We start from the raw sequence: 16,853 nt of genomic DNA on the forward strand, positions 1-16,853 counted from the left end.
GGTTTGAAAGAACTCACACACACACACACACACACACACACACACACACACACACACACACACACACACACACACACACACACACACACACACACACACACACACACACACACACACACACACACATATACACACACACACATATACATATACATATACATATTATATAACCTATCAAAGTAAAAACAGTTTTGTTATGATGCTACCAAATAAAAGTCAGTCTAAACATATTGGTTTTCTTAAGTTACTCAAAGCTGAGCAAACAATAATAACATCATCAAATAGTTTCAACAATGTAATTGGAAACTCGGTTGCCAAAATTCGAAATGTCTTCAGTCTTCTAATAACTTGTTCAACCAAGATCCTTAAGTTAGCGATTTCCTTTGTTTTCTTTACTTCATTAGGGGCCATTTGAGCTGCACCTTTCCGACCAGGTGGAACAGTGTAGTAGATCAAATGTTCAGAACATTCAGTATTAATATTGAAACCTTTATCATACATTATACGTGAATATTTTGGAATGTAATCTAAATAGTTGCTGCGATTTGTAATTTCTTTATCTGAAATTGAACCACCATAAGCTTTAGAAACAAAAACTATTGATGAATTTGGAGCTACAGATAATAATGTTTTTATAGTACACTGCGACCATTTTCTATAGACGCAAGTAAAATTTAGCGGATTTACAGTGTTACAGTGGTAATAATTGTTCTAATGGTACTTTTGAATAAGTATATGTAAGAAAACGATGATCCATTATGCATTTAATTATTAACTATCTTGATTGTATTAAAATAATTAAATTTTTAATATTCACGTGGCAATTTTCTATAGACGCACTAAAGTTTTTACGAGTTTTGTCGCAAATTTCTTATATTCTGTAGTATTTTTTATTTTGTGAGTCGAAATTAAGTTGAACTTAACCAAATGCCGAAAGGAAAGGTCCTTACCAATATTGAAAAAGGTCAAATATTGGCTTATCATCGAGAAAAAGTTCCAAATCGAGATATTGCTAGAAGATTGAAGATATCAGATCACGTTATCCGTAATTTCTTGAAAAATCCAACAGATTATGCAACAATCAAGAGGAAACCAAAGAAATCTAAGGTTTCAGACCGTGAAAAACGCAGGATTGTTCGACTCGCATCAAATTCATCAAAAAGTTTGAAAACAATTAAGTCAGATTTGGGTTTAAATTTTTGCAAGGAGACGATTAGGAAAGTTCTCAAAGACAGCCCACACATTGTAAGATCAAAAATGAATAAAGCACCAAATTTGAAGCCTGTTCACAAACAGAAACGGATGGAATTCGCCCGCGAAAACATGGCACGCGATTGGGAACAAGTAAGAAATTTTAGATTAAATTCTCATGAATACGTAAGATGTCTAAATAGCTGAATATTTTTGTTTTCAATACCAGGTGATTTTTTCGGACGAGAAAAAGTTTAATCTTGATGGGCCTGATGGTTTTAGTGGCGCTACTCGACTTTCTCCCCCCCCCCCCCCTAATTTTATGATTGATTCTGATAGAGAATTTTATGCTGATTAAGAATCGTATAAAAACATGGGTCTCAAAATCAATGGAAAGTGCTCTAATTCGAAGTCAAAGTTGTAAAAAATCCCACTAAAAACCCTAATATTCGCCATTTTGAAAATACTAAGTTAATGATCTTTTAGCTGACAAAAGCAAAACATTAATAGCATGGTTTTTACGTTAAAAAATTCGTTAAAGTATGTTTATCTTGCGCAATTTTTTGTGGCAATGAAAACAGCCGTTTTTTGATTTATTAGAGAATAAACTATATTGCAAGTAATGTACTTTTGTAATAAATTTAAAAAAAAAATTCAACAGTTTTGTTTCCTAAAAGAAGAACTTATGAAACTTAGTACATAGTTGTTCTATCACATGTAAAATTTAGAAAATGTAACTTTCAAACCGTTTTTTTAATAAAAAAAACCAGCGTAGGATACAATAATAATTATTCATCAATTTTTCTACATTCTCACATTCTACGTTCAACCTTTATTTGAAATCTTCCATTAATTTCATTTCGTTATAACACTTTCGTTACAATACTTTAAAATAATAATGCTAAGGCTTATGGAAACCAGGTCTGTTTATTGCGCAATGTAACGGTAATTAATTTTCGTTAAAAATGAAAGCGTTTTGAAAAAAAATGGCGAATATTAGGGTTTTTAGTGGGATTTTTTACAACTTTGACTTCGAATTAGAGCACTTTCCATTGATTTTGAGACCCATGTTTTTATACGATTCTTAATCAGCATAAAATTCTCTATCAGAATCAATCATAAAATTAGGGGGGGGGGAGAAAGTCGAGTAGCGCCGGTGTAGCAGCTTAAAATAACTCCCTGTAAAAAAATACTCCCGGAGTACTTATTTCCTAGTCAAATAGTACTCCCCCAGTCATTTTAAGCTAGTAAATAAATACTCCCTTTAGTAAATAAGTACTCCCAATGAGAGTACTTATTACCATTTAAATTAAATTCGAAAAGCAATCTTTTAATGACAATTGATTTTACATTTGTAAATTCTGTTTTGTGGTAAATTGAGTAGTATTATGTTATAGTTAAGTTCTTAAACTTATTAAAAACCAAGTGAACTTAGTAGTATATCAAGGCTGAAAAAGGATTTGAAGACATTGCGATGCATCGCTTGTCGTAAAATTGTTCCTTCAATATCGAAAGCAAATTTTACACTTAAAATAAAAAATGGCGAGACATGTTGATTTTGTTGCAATTGAAAAGTACCTTAAAGAAAAAGTTTATCCTCTAGAAATTAAAGCTGATAAAGGAAAGAAATCTAATTTTCGAAAAGCTTGCAAAAATTTTAGCATTTTATCTGGACAATTACTATACCGTAGCAAAAAGTTAGTCGTTGCTTGTAAAGATCAACAGCAAAAGATAATATCTGACATTCATTTTGGTCTTAGTGAAAATTCCAAAGCAAAAGCAATGGCCTCGCACCGTGGAAGAGATGCAACTCATCACAAAATCTTTAGCAGGTTTTACTGGCACAATATTAAATTCGACGTAGAAAAGTTTATTCAAAAGTGTGATCAATGTCAAAAACATGGTAGAATAATAAGTTCTTCAACAGAACTGCATTCCATTCCAATTGTAAGTAAAGCAATGGAATAAGTTGGAATTGATGTTTGTAATTTGCCAGAGGTTGATGGTTTTAAACATTTAGTTGTCTGTATAGACTATTTCACAAAATGGTCAGAAGCTAAACCTCTTAAAAACAAAACTGCTGATTCAATTGCACTCTTTTTATATGAAGTAACCTGTCGACACGAGTGCATTAAAATACAAATTAATGATCAAGGAAGAGAGTTTGTAAATGAAGTCAGCGAAAAATTGCATGCAATGACAGGAACTGAGCAAAGGGTAACTTCTGCTTACCATCCCCAATCTAATGGCTTATGTGAGCGTCAGAATAGAACTATAAAAGAAGCATTAGTTAAAGTTCTTGATGAAAAAGCTGTAGAATGGCCCTACATTATTGAAGGAATTTTATTTGCACATCGTGTTAGCAAGCACACTTCAACAAAATATTCACCATTTTTTCTATTATATAATCGAGAACCCACTTTACCTGTAGATGTTAAATACGGAATGATTGATATTAAAAAGCATGACATTGAAAGTTTTGACAGAGAAACTTTTGATGCAGTTCTTACTTCTTTTATTTCTTTACGAGAAAAAGTTTACCATACCGCATTCAAAAACATTCAAACTGCTCAAAATAAACAGCAGAAAGATTATAATAAACGCCATCAAGCACCTCATTTGATTGGAATTAATGATAAAGTTCTTTTAAAAAATCAAAAAAGGATAGATAGAAAAGGAGGAAAATTTTCATTTAAATGGCTTGGTCCATATACAGTACATTCAATTTCTAAAAACAACTTGTGCACTTTGGTTAACCAAAAAAATACTACTCTAAAGAAAAAATACAACGTTACTTTACTTAAGCCATACATTGATAAAAATAAAAAGTCATTATATAACGATATGTTGAGTTCTTGTGTTGAAACTGAAGAAAAAGTTACAAGTTTATGGTGCATGTTACCTGACGAAGTTGTTGAAATGATATTGATTAGTGCAGTGAAAACATCCATTATTGTTACGGAAACATATCAATCGTTGTATCATATCTGTAAGAGATTTAAAAACATTTTGCAACAAAAAAAAGTTTCTTCTTCCGCGTATTTTCCTTAAATTTCAAGATCACGAACTCTCAAGTTTAATGCAACGGAACAATAGAATAAAAGTAAGTATTCAAAAGTTATTAAAAATATTTGGATCTTTTAGTGGAGTTGCAGCTTGCTTGAACAATATTGTCAATAATGAAAAATGGAAATCTGCATGGATTATCATTTGTGCAGAAAAACATTCATGGTTTACAGTTGAACAAACATTTTGGAAATCACATCAAATAATCAATTCAGTTGACTCAAAAAAGGCTTTAAAACCTCAAAAACTATGGTTAAATTTTCCAAATCTTTATCATCTTAAAAATGAAGATAAACAGATTTTGTTGTCTCATAATTCGTGGCTAAATGACAACATCATGGATGCTGCCCAAATGCTTATTTGTAAACAGCTAGGACCAAATGCAGAATTCCAATCTGTACTAAATTCTCAAAAATGTTCAAATAATCCATACCAGCCAGTCAATACTGAACATATTCAACTTATGCATAATGGTTCATGCCATTGGTTTTTTACATTTTGTTCTAATGGAAGAGTCAATATTTGTGATAGTCTTTATGATTCACTGAATCCTGTTTCTTTGAAATGTGTTCAGTCTTTATATAAAAACAATGTTAATAGTAATGAAGACTTACTTATAACTTTTCTGCCTGTACAAAAACAAACAGATGATTTTAATTGTGAATTGTTTGCTGTTGCCTTTGCAGCCGAATTATTAGCAGGTATATCACCTATGGAAACGAACTTTTATGTATTGAAAATGCGGGGACACTTGTTATCATGTTTAAAGTCTCAGCATCTTATACCTTTTCCTCAAAAGAATTTTTTTTGTTTATAAATATTGTATTCAAACACAATAATTACAACTGTAAAACTTTATAAACTGTAAATAATTACTTTTATCTATTAATTATTTTTTTGTACCAAAACCGCAGGCCAAAAATAGTGCTGGGTTCCAGTATTAGCATTTTTTTAGAAAAGAAAAATTAGGAAGAAATTTTTAATAAGGGATTTTCTCATGATAATCCCAAGGAATCATAAGGATTCTAAATACTACAAGATATAACTGTTTAAAATAAAAATAAAAAATTAACCATGGGAAACCCAATAAAATGCCGATTAAAGCCGATTACCAAAAAAAACGGTACAAGTAGAAAGAAAAAATATCCTCTTGATAAAATTTGGAGGTGCCACGGTATTTTTATAATATTTTTGAAAACTTTAAAGGAAGTAAAATAATAAAAGATGCAACCTCTTTTCAATGTAAAAATACTGTAAAAACCATCTGTTTTTTAACCAATGTTGTTACGCTTAAAATTATTTAATCAGTACGCATCAGAGAGATGCGACGCGCCACCTCAAATTCAGTGTTATATTTATATTTCAAAATTCAACTTTAGGGGAGTACTTATATCCTGGGGGAGTATTTTTATCCCAGGAAATAATTACTCCCGTGAGTAATTATTTCCTAGGATAAAAATACTCCCGGAGTACATATTTCCTAGGAAATAAATACTCCGGGAGTATTTATTGACGGGATTAACTTTAGTCTGCTATACCGGTTTTAGTGGCTACTGGCGTGATTTGAGGAGAGAACCCAAATATTTTTCGACAAGGAATTTTGGTGGTGGATCTTTGATGATTTGGCTTGGGTTTTGTGCAACAGGAAAGTTAAATTTAGCATTTACATCTTGCAAAATGAAAAGTTCTGAATACATTGATGTGCTAAAATTATGTTTGATTCCATTTCAAAACAAATATCGACGCAAAAAGTTTGTTTTTCAACAAGATAACGCCAGCATTCACACAAGTAACGAGACTAAAGCTTGGTTTGAAGCTAAAAAAATCGAGCAAATGTGGTGGCCTGCTCGCAGTCCAGATTTGAATCCTGTTGAAAACATCTGGGGAATCATTGTAAGACATCTATGCTGACCAGAAGCAATATAACTCTGTGGCAGAGCTAAAAGAAGCGGTATCAGAATGCTGGGAGGATATGGAGCAAAAAGTGCTGGAAAACTTGGTGGGAAGTATACCAAAACGAATTTATCAAGTAATTGAGCGCAAAGGAGGTCCAATCGAGTACTAAAAATGTGACAAAAACATTTTTTTTGGATAGTTTTGTTAAAAAATGTGAACTGCGTCTATAGAAAATAGTCAGCTATCTTTTGAATTTAATTCATTTATGATTGACCTATTTTCAAATTTGATATTAATTTTTGATAATTTTCATTACTTTTTGATATTTTATTTATAATTTATTGCAATGCTCTATAAAAATGAAGTCAAGTACATTTTTAAAACATAATCCACATGCGCCTATAGAAAATGGTCACAGTGTATTGTGATGTTTATATTCACTCCATGTTAGTTTCTGTAAGTCCAAATTTTTTGGTGTTTCAATAAAAAACTCTGTTCCATTTAAAATTGAGTGCAAGTCTGAATAATTTAATTTCTTAAATCTGTTTGGCATTGTCTGTACTATAACATCTTTATTTGGCACAAAAACCATGTGCTTTAAAAGCGAACTAGAAGCTTTCACCCATGTAGAAAATATTGCACTTGCTAATCCTAAAGATATATTAAATCTGTAAGCAAGATCAGTTGTTAGTAATCCAAGTTGTTAGTAATGAAACACACTGACAGACATAAGGCCAGTATATAAGTCACAAGATCTATCATTTTTTAATAAATGTTTGTATACCGGTAACTTGCAATAACATGATTTGTTTATATTATATTTATATAAAATTTTATCTGGTTTCATAGTAATTACTGATGTGGCTGTGATTAATTTTTCACATAAATTTTTATTTTTTTCAATTTCATGCTGAAGTGCTTTTTTTAATTTGTCAATTTCATTTTTTAATTCTTGATGCTCTTCTACAGAACAACATTTAACATTAAATTCAACATAATTGGATTTTTATGTGAAATGGTTGTAATACTTGAAGACTGAATAAAGTTAAAATTGATATCATCAGCAACATCAGGAACTGTTTTAGTATTATTTATTGTTAGTGGAATTTGTGATTCTTGTGGTAAGGTTGTTATTTGTGACTGATAGTTTAATTTACGTCGAGAAGTAATTACATTTAATAACTTAAGTTTTTGAGTTGCATCATAACCCAGATTTAATGAAGGATATCGATTTATAAATGATGGTGCCCTATCAGGAAAATGATCGGAACATACTCTCATTTTTGATTTTATTGTAAATAATTTTCCAGAACGTGATGATGTAGGACTTACACGATTAATTAATTTTCTCCATTTTTCTCTGAGCTCTGGTTGTTTTTTTGCTGTTGGAAATGCATGCAATCTAAAATAAAAAAATTTACACATATATAAATAAAATATTTTATGTTATAATTGATAATAAAATGTTATTTGAATTGTTGTATGTATGTATGTATGCATGTATGTATGTATGTATGTATGTATGTATGTATGTATGTATGTATGTATGTATGTATGTATGTATGTATGTATGTATGTATGTATGTATGTATGTATGTATACACACACATATACACACACATAATGGAAAATAAATACTTACTCATATGGTAGTTTGCAGTTGCATAAGTTAGAGCTTCGTTTAACATTGTGTATCTCACATAGATTATCTTTCCACATTTCCAGATTGTATTCGTTATTTTTGCAATTAATGACAGCGCATGTTTCTCTTAAACTTTGTATATGGCATAGGTTCAGTATTTTCATTGTTTTCCATGATAAACCTTAACTGTTAAAATAATTTTTGTTTTGACTTTTACTTTGCTTTTATCACTTTAGACATTTAACAAAGTATATATATCATTGGTTCAGTACTATCACTAGGTAAATCTGCAATGAAATCGCAGCTAAAATAATGTTTGTTTACATTTTTACTTCCATTTCTGCGCGCGCATAAATTTTATTTCGGAACTGTGAAAAGGTGTATTGAAATTTCACCAATATAAAATTTGTTTACAAATTATTTAGGATTTTTAATAACTACTTCTGGTTAACATATTTTTCAATGATAAAAACCTTTTTGTCATAAAATATATCTTGAGTATACTAAAAAGCATTTATCTGAAATAATAGACCATTAAAATAATATTTTTAAGAATATGAAAATAAAATTTTATCACTTATTATTCAGTCTTAAGTTGTCTTTAGTCACATTAAGATGCCTCGTCAATATCATAGCTAATATTATTTGCAACTGCCACCTTTTGAACGGGGGCATAATATTGGGCTACATGAAGGCGGTGTTTCGCTTCTTTAAAAAGCCCGTAAATTACATCGAAACCATACAACTATTATCAGATGTTGGAATTCTTAGATAGGTTCAGGTGCGGTATGTAAAACTATCCCCGGGGAAGGCTTTTTGTTAAGAAAAATTATTTTACGTAATCGTTTTGCATATGCGAAAATTGTAGCCCAAAAACGGTGGTCTGTAAAAGGAAGAAGAATATCCTTGAGAACTGTTTATAATCGAGTAATTCAAATGGAATTCAGGAGCAACAGAGCTTTATTGAGGTTATCGATTACTTCAAAATGAAAGTAAAGAAAAGACAGTAATGGGATGATAATTGGGAAAATATCATCTTCAGATATGAACTTTGTTTTTGATTATGGGCTCATGATGGCAGAATAAATGTAGAGAGCGACAATGTATCGTTTAGCGATGAGTCGATCATTCTTGTTCGATGTATCAAACACGGTTAATCGAACAAAAATTTACCTATACGATTTACGATGTGCTATATAAAAAAATGTTATACAAAATGTTTCCCCCTTCCAGATGGCAAGTTTCCTTAATTTGGGATTACTTCATTAAGAACAATGAAAACAGGGCTAGCTTCATTGAGTGTGGTGAGGATTACAAGGTGCCTAGTGGTAACACAACTAGGCTTATTACCTAAGATGAGAGGCTATCTTAGGACAAAGCAAAAGACCAAAAGTGCAAAATTTCCTGTCCGAAAGATGGCAAAAGGTTTTGGACCAAAATGGAGAATATGTAATTTAGTAAAATGTTTAAACACTTTAAAAAATCGAATTTCATTTTCACAAAAAAAAACAAAAACGAAATGAGTTTCCGAACAATCCAATACAGTAAATATTATTTCAAGATGTTATCATCATCATAATAAACTTTAATTCTTATTACTTTTTTTAAAAAAATTTACTTTAAATAAATTAAAATTTAATTCAGCAAAACAGATGAAGAACAATATTAGAAGCCAACGAAGCATAATGGAAATATAATACAAAGATAAATAACTTAAACACGTATTGTCACCACAAAAAGAACATGTACTAACTCTAAATCTTTTACACAGAATAAATAAAAAACTAAATAAATATTTGAAAATAAAAACTAGATAAAAAATATTAAAATCTATAAATTTATAAAAATTACATTCTGATAAATAGCACTTCTCCACCTTTCTACTTTACTATACGTATATACAATACATAAAAAAAACTTATAATTTTAAAAAAAAACGCAATAAAATAATTTATAGCATAAAGACTTTAATAATAAATATTTAAAGTGTTTAGCTATTTTCTAAAGCGGCCTTGGGTTGTGAATTTCTGATAAACCATTTAACAGAAGAGGATCCTGGTGAGATCCGTGACTTCCATAACCGTTCTTTGGGGATATTCGAAACTTTAGCTTATGTGACACAGAATAGCCATCAGTACCTTCAAGTTGCGTCAAAACAGTTAAAATTTGTCTGAAAAAAATTGAAGAACACTTTAAAAATCATCTTAAACAATATTTAAAGTCTTATATCATTAATAGTATATTTATATTGTTAACAAAATATTGTATGTCAAATTTTAATTCTTACCTGGATAAAGGGGGTAAGCAGTCACTTGTAACCAAACTACCTCGTGTCGATACAACGTTAAAACTTTCATTACAGTTGCAGTCTACATGTAAATGAACATCTGACCGACGATTTTCTGCTGCTACGATCAGGCCTGCTAACTTGAAAGACATGTAATAGCACGTCACACCAGGAATACCCTTTTAAAAAAACCTTTAAATTATAAATTTGTTCGTTAACGATATGATGACAAATGTATTATATGTAAACGCGTCTTCCTTAATCAGCTAACAAAAAAAATAACCTGATGCCTCTTTCCATGTTTCTCAACTAACAAAAAAAGGGCATCGGAATATGAATATCGGGGCATCGGTATATGATCAGTGAGAATAGGCTTAGAACTATGAATCGATAAAACATATTTAGGAGGAATATCTATGGATACTCCACTATTCCAATGGTTGAAAGCTCCAGGAACTAAAATAAACAAATTAGATAAATGATAAAATATTGAATTATTTTTGACTAAAGTAGGAAAACAAAAACGACAATAAACAAAGAATTATAAGGAAAGGTGAAAATATAACATAACAAAGTAAACTTAATAAGTATTTAAAAAAATTATTTTACTTATAAGATAAACGCCCACATCTAAAAAGACATTGCAGAGAACAGATGGCTTAATTTTTCGCTCACTATGAGCAATATACTTTAGTGGTTTTGGTTGACAAGAACCAGAAGTAGCACGATAAACACCAATTAGCAAATCCAAGGTAGCTAAAGAGTTTGTCTGGGATCCTCTACATAAATTTATATTGAATTACTTTTAATACCCATTGCAGAATTGAAACAAAAAATAAGGAATTAAACTAGAACCTGTTTGATTCTTGAAACAAAGTTATGTCAATTTCTGTAGGATTAAATACCGTAACATGACAAGCCTGACCAACATTGTTATTTGGTGAAGGAAAACGACCTTCAATTGTCACTTCAGTCCAATCTGGCTTGTATTTACAAACATCAACACTATCAAAGTATCTGAGAAAAAGGTGTCAAAAAAGTATTAAGTAAAAATCTGAGAAAAATATTGGAAAGCTTAGTTTTTCATTTAGTTTTAAAAATTTTTGCAATAAATATTACAAATTAATATTACAAAAATAATAATATAATAATTTAAATAGAATAACTGTTTACAACAACTTATTTTTATTGAAATGACAACTTATTGAGTAAAATACATCTTTTATACCTGATCATATCCTCTAAAGAAATCCAAAATAAACCTTCTTCTGAACCATGAGCATTTAACAGATCACGCAAATGATCTGTCCATAAACAAGATGAATCTGACCAACGCCCTGTCCATGAACCACGACCCCAAGGATTACGCAATCGAATTAGCCTATTATAAAGAACTTAATAAAAATGACAAAAAAATAGTGAACTCTACAATAATATTTTAATTTACATACCATTGAGTAGGAGAAATCTAGAGATTTTTGTACCTATATTCTCCAACTTGTTGTATGTCAAGCACTGAATATGCATGCTGAGCATGCAAACCAACTTTTGCATAATCATCAATCATATTTTGATCTGTTATGTCTCCACCACATGATGCTCCCATTAGGTAACTAAAAATTGAAGTTATTCCACTCAACATATGAGAATTTTAAAAAAGGAAAAAAGTCAATTAACTTAAATAACAAACTAATAAAACTTTTTAAAAACTTTTCTTTTTTTAAAAAAAATTTTTTTAGTTTTTGTTAATTACTTATACAAACAAGTCTTACTAATTTACCCAGCATTTCTACTGCTTAAAAGTTTAGCCCACACTAAATCTTTATCAACGGTATCTTCCTCCGCATCATCCAAATGATCTAATAAAAATTTAGCCTCAAATTTGTTAATAACAGGATATTTCACAAAAGAGAACTATTTCTTAAAACTCAAAGAAGATAAAGTATATTTTTTCTTACTGGACAAAAGTATGCATTCACATGGGGAACCTGTCAACATCTGAAGACCTTCAATACATCGACCAGCAACTAAAGCTTCATAACAGCCCACTGACTTTGCAACTGCTTTTTCAATGATAGGAACCCATAGTTGATTTTTAGCAGCCTAAACATATTGTAACCTGCAGAAGTTAAAATCCTGTAATTAAAGCTATTATGATAGATTAAAATACAAACTATTATATGGGATTCATCTGAGTAATTATTTCTTAGAAAATTATCATATTAAAAATAGTGTGTATTAAAAAAGAAGCTTAATTACTTTCATATAAATAACTAGAAAAACACTTTTTGTTTTTAATTCTGTTGAACTTAATAGCTATTATTTTGAAGACAAAACACTTTACTGATATTTCTTTCAATAAATTTAATAATAAAAAAATATTTGTGTATACAACCTGCGAAAATACCAGCTGACCATTTGCATCACAAGGTAACAAATCATCAACCAAAACAACAATCCATTTACCATTCTTACATATCCTTATTTGATAGACACCTTCTTCACAAATCTAAGAGCCATTAATAAAGTAGAATCAGCATTTTTATAATTTATGTAAGCATTTAAAAATCAGTTCCTTGTTTATCCTCATTTTAAATTTACCTCTCTTGTGACCATTATTTTTTCAATAAGTTCCGGCTTTTCACAAACAACAGCAAGTGCACTCAAAAACCTAATAAAAATAATCAGCCTGTTTTAAATAAAAGAAAAACACATAGAGTACATAGAAACTCAGACAAAACATAACAATTATTAAAATATTTCCAAAAATGAAAAAGACTTCAGGAGTTTCTTAAATCCACAAGTTCTTGCAGCTTTGATTATTTGACTTAAAAACAACTGGTCCAACTGGAACAACTGGTCTTTAGAATGTGTTTTATTAAGTTAGGTAAAAAAATGAGTAATGATAAAATGCTATTATAATGCTACTATAATATATTCAAATATCTAGATAAATTATTTTATTAATTCATTCTGTTAAAAGAGTACTTCAACTTTATCATTAGTTTATGATGAAATCTTCTTTTTAAATCCTTTAATTTTAAATTTAGAAAGCCCATATTAATAAACTTGTATGTGGAGTTGCAAATAAGTCAACTTAAGAAAGAAACATTCCTACACAGATTGGATACTATACTCTATAACTTTAATTAAATTCTAAAATTACCAACAGTTTCCTATAGTTCCCTGTAAAATATCTGAAGGTCTTGGATCTCGAAACATAGTCCAGCGAGTTTGATTTGTACTAGATTGTAAAATCTCATTAGGTCGAAGCCAATTAGCTACTTTACCATATGGTAAACCATTAAAAGATAGAGATTTAGCTGATGGAGGAAAACTGTCATCAACAAATTGAATTTGTGCCTAAAATACAATAATATGATAGAAAAAGTAATTAACTAAAGTTTCATTTTAAGAGTTAATGCAGCAATAAATGTAAGTATAAAGCCTTATACTATACTATATTAATTAAAACCTGTTTACAAATGGACACAATATCCTTCCATTGTTCTATGGCTAACTCTTCATGATTTCCACGTATCTGATCTGATTTTAAACTTGTTTGTCTTTGAATAAATCTATAGCAATTATCTGTAGAATTTTCTATGTTTATTTCTTCATATGAATAACTAAGATTTAGACACTGGTGATCTTTCTCATTACTGTCACAAGATTGAAATGGATTTTTAGAAGTGTTTATTTCAGAAATTTTTTTTTGATCATTGATTTCACCAAACAGTTTTACCTTTGCATCTTTTAAAGCATTCATCAATAAACTTTTCTTTTTTTCAGGATTCATATTTTCTTTAAAATCTTTGTTTAATATAGATTCATCGTTTTCTTGAGTATTTAAACAACGTTCATATTTTCTTATACTGAAACAAATTTCACATTGCATAAAAAGTTCAGCATTTAAGAAAGTACACTGATGGCATCTCCACTTTTTTTCTATAAAGAATAAATCTTTTCAACATAAAATGTAATACTTGTAAATGCTGTACTTAACAAAGCCTTTATGTAAGTATTTCAATTAATCTGTTATCGTACAATTTATTTTAGACAAAGTTTGAACAAATTAAATAATATTTTCATAAACTAACATTAAATTTACTGCTACCTTTTTCGATAACGTAAACTGGTTTGTTTATTTCGTTCTGCTCTGCCATTTTATTTACGATACCCCATTTATCTGCTTATCTCAGCTGTCGAATATTTTGAGTATATGCCGCAACTTCATATTGAACCACAGCCAATAGAAGTATTACCAAAAAAATGTTCTTGTCGATCAGATTTTTTCTTTAAAATAGATTTTTAAAATCAGTTGTAGTAAAACTCGAAAAAAACGCAGCTTTCGGTGATAGCGCTCGTTTATTGAATATTTTCACGCATTTAAATAGTGTTGAAGTAAAAATAATCTCTCCCAAGACTTTTATTTATGGTATTTCCTATAAATTTGTTGCTAAAGGAAGCTTTTAAAACTTCATTCTTTAATTTCAATCTCAGTATCAATTCTCAGAATTGGTACTAAGATACCATCAGTACCATTTTCCTCAGAAGAGTTTTTTTCCTCAGAAGAGTTATCACTTTTCTTTGAAAAGTTGTAGAATTTTGGTAGTGAGAACCACCTTAGCGTGCAACAAGTAATTTTTTTTTAAAAGTCTTGTTTCCTGAAATATTTTAGGTGATTGTGACAGGAATCTATGAGATATGCACTAATATAATATTTGTTTTAATACATCACTTAGGAACTCAAAGAAGTAGACATTTACATGCTTACCTATTGTTAAGGCGGCGTTTTTGTATATATTTTATTATTTTAATGTTTGTTAGTATTATGTAGTAAGGTTTAGGATTTAGGAATATAGGGATGGTTTGGGTATAGCTTAGTTAAGAATGGACAAGATTTAGTTGTTTAATGGTTAAGGTTGTGTTTGCAGTCCTCAGTATATTCTCTTATACAATAAAACTCAATAAACATTCTATTAGTGTGCATAGGCGCTGAGTTCACGGGGGCAACAGGGACAGTGCCCCCCCCCCCCCCCCAGGAAATTTATACTAATAATATATTATCATAGATTATCTCGGGGGCGAATAGATACTCTCGCCCTCATGATAATCCGTGATAATATATTATTAGTATAAATTTCCTGGGGGGGCACTGCCCCTGTTGCCCCCGTGAACTCGGCGCCAATGTTAGTGTGTAATTGTTAACACTCTTTTGTTCATCATGTTTATGTAATGCAAATAATACTGTCTTACGCACCTTGCAGTGTTCAATACTGTTTATATCAATTACTCCTTTTATTTTTGTTCTTGTTTTTCTATTCGAATATCTCTTCTTTATTTGAGACTTCTGATTATTTTTTCTTGATCGATATTTCACATTCCATAACTTTTTTTATTCACCTGGTTATTAAACTGCTTATAAAACTGCTTGTTCATCAAAGTATTTTTTCGATCATAAAATTCTCTCTCTTTTCAAAATTCTTCTTAAAACCTTCTTAAAACGTTCTCTTTTAAACTCCGTCTTCCTTTCTTCTTCTCTCCTTCCAACCGTAAGGCTTCGCGTTTACGTCTTTTCCCAGTTTTTTTTTAAGTTTTCTTCTTTCCGCTTTATCGTTTATTGATATGACAGGTTAAATAAGTCTCCGCGTGTTCGTCTTTTAACTTAATCTCTAACTTAATTCTTTTTGTTTTATCATTCATTTATATGAAAAGTTGACGAGTTATCTTCTGTGCGTCTTTTCCTATCGTTGTTTTTAATTTAATTCTCCCTTCTCACACTATTTTATCACGTTTATGTTCCGCATGAGCCATTAAGTTCAACAGAATTAAAAATGTTTTGCTCCTGATTTTTTTGTGTGTTTAACTTCTGGTGCATCACGTTGCAGTGTCCAACAGTAGTCAGCAAACATTGACAGATTCCAGTTGCCCTGGTATCGTTTCTCCAATGTAGCAATATCCTGGTAAAACCGGACATTGTGTTCGTCATTGACAGCACCGAGATTCACGGGGAAGAAGTCTAAGCGTGATAGAAGGAAGTAAATCTTGAGTGACAATAAATTTTGAGTTGTAGTTCATTTTTTGGTATGCGCGGAGAAGTTTATCTACGACTTCAACGTAGCTTGGTGCTCCGTAATTGCCCAGAAAATTGTCAACAACGTCTTTGAAACTTTCTAGGCAATTTTTTCCTGGCCAACTAAGAGTTCTTTAAACCGCTTGTCACTCATAACACGTCTGATCTGGGGACCAACAAAAAGGCCTTCGTTGATCTTCGCGTCACTTATTCTTGGAAACATGTCTGTCTGTCTTAAATAGCGAAAACCTTTGCCTTCTTTGTTTAGTGCTTTCGCAAAATTCTTTGTAAGTCCAAGTTTTACGTGTAGAGGAGGCAAAAGTATCTTTGCCGGCTCGAGAAGCGGTTTGAGTACAACATTTTTCTGGCCTGGAAATAACTTAAACTTAAACAAAAATTATGATAAAACTGAATTATTCTCATAAATGATACGTGCAACGTAAACTTTAATGTGATAATGTGTTATCAGCACCCAAAAAATCTATTAGAGGCACCTAAAAGTGCTCAAGAAGCAAAAACTTTGTTGCGCTGTTTTATCGAAAAGATGCGTTTCAACAAAGCAAAAAATTCCTTTACAAAATAACCTCAGTTGTATGTATAAAACATGTAACTGAGGTTATTTTGTAAAGCAACTTTTTTTTATCTTTTTCCCATCAGGTTGTTGATAAGCTATAGGGCTGTTCTAATGGGAAGAG

General features: G+C 30.5%; 4 protein-coding genes across 5 annotated transcripts; 1 reads left to right on the top strand and 3 right to left on the bottom strand.

Moving 5' to 3' along the window:
* Positions 1-82: 82 nt before the first annotated feature.
* On the bottom strand, positions 83-6,856 carry LOC149891529 (uncharacterized; the record flags this gene model as incomplete). Its single annotated transcript, XM_090077196.1, has 2 exons — positions 83-655; positions 6,570-6,856. Coding segments are annotated over 2 exons (726 nt in total), but the record flags the coding sequence as incomplete, so codon positions are not given.
* Positions 4,161-5,222, top strand: LOC149891530 (uncharacterized). Its single transcript, XM_090078826.1, has one exon. It carries the CDS (start codon positions 4,271-4,273, stop codon positions 5,072-5,074), a length of 804 nt encoding a protein of 267 aa, XP_089934952.1. The 5' UTR covers positions 4,161-4,270; the 3' UTR covers positions 5,075-5,222.
* A 133-nt stretch (positions 6,857-6,989) lies between the features above and the next one.
* On the bottom strand, positions 6,990-8,103 carry LOC145202064 (uncharacterized). Of its 2 annotated transcripts, none has more exons than XM_080074958.2 (2): positions 7,796-8,103; positions 6,990-7,555 (listed from the first exon to the last, which is right to left on the bottom strand). In XM_080074958.2, the coding sequence occupies exons 1-2, from the start codon at positions 7,957-7,959 to the stop codon at positions 7,117-7,119; spliced, it is 603 nt and encodes a 200-aa protein (XP_079931084.2). In that variant the 5' UTR covers positions 7,960-8,103; the 3' UTR covers positions 6,990-7,116. The 2 variants fall into 2 exon arrangements, with proteins under 2 accessions (XP_079931084.2, XP_089934953.1); XM_090078827.1 differs by having other exon boundaries at positions 7,792-7,938.
* Positions 8,104-9,519: 1,416 nt separating this feature from the next.
* Positions 9,520-14,369, bottom strand: LOC145180258 (calpain-15-like). The gene is made up of 14 exons (XM_080055120.2): positions 14,200-14,369; positions 13,558-14,030; positions 13,249-13,445; positions 12,684-12,753; positions 12,478-12,591; positions 12,041-12,185; positions 11,863-11,941; positions 11,567-11,695; positions 11,311-11,463; positions 10,938-11,099; positions 10,692-10,861; positions 10,366-10,538; positions 10,083-10,261; positions 9,520-9,965 (listed from the first exon to the last, which is right to left on the bottom strand). Exons 1-14 carry the CDS (start codon positions 14,246-14,248, stop codon positions 9,797-9,799), a joined length of 2,262 nt encoding a protein of 753 aa, XP_079911246.2. The 5' UTR covers positions 14,249-14,369; the 3' UTR covers positions 9,520-9,796.
* Between the last annotated feature and the right edge of the window lie 2,484 nt (positions 14,370-16,853).

The sequence above is a fragment of the Hydra viridissima genome, unplaced genomic scaffold (assembly GCF_058129835.1).
Source record: "Hydra viridissima isolate aposymbiotic clone 2 unplaced genomic scaffold, HvirCarnegie_v1 scaffold_2, whole genome shotgun sequence".
Taxonomy (NCBI): Eukaryota; Metazoa; Cnidaria; class Hydrozoa; order Anthoathecata; family Hydridae; genus Hydra; species Hydra viridissima.

Bases quoted from the DNA above. Each gene is read 5' to 3' on its own strand.
- LOC149891530 (XM_090078826.1), top strand. From the start codon at position 4,271: ATGCAACGGAACAATAGAATAAAAGTAAGTATTCAAAAGTTATTAAAA.
- LOC145202064 (XM_080074958.2), bottom strand. From the start codon at position 7,959: ATGAAAATACTGAACCTATGCCATATACAAAGTTTAAGAGAAACATGC. The intron at 7,556-7,795 runs GTAAGTATTTAT...TTTTTATTTTAG, and splicing joins AACTGCAAACTACCATATGA to ATTGCATGCATTTCCAACAG.
- LOC145180258 (XM_080055120.2), bottom strand. From the start codon at position 14,248: ATGGCAGAGCAGAACGAAATAAACAAACCAGTTTACGTTATCGAAAAA. The intron at 11,942-12,040 runs GTAAGAAAAAAT...AATTTTTATTAG, and splicing joins TGAATGCATACTTTTGTCCA to ATCATTTGGATGATGCGGAG. The intron at 10,539-10,691 runs GTAAAATAATTT...TGTTTATTTTAG, and splicing joins TGTGGGCGTTTATCTTATAA to TTCCTGGAGCTTTCAACCAT.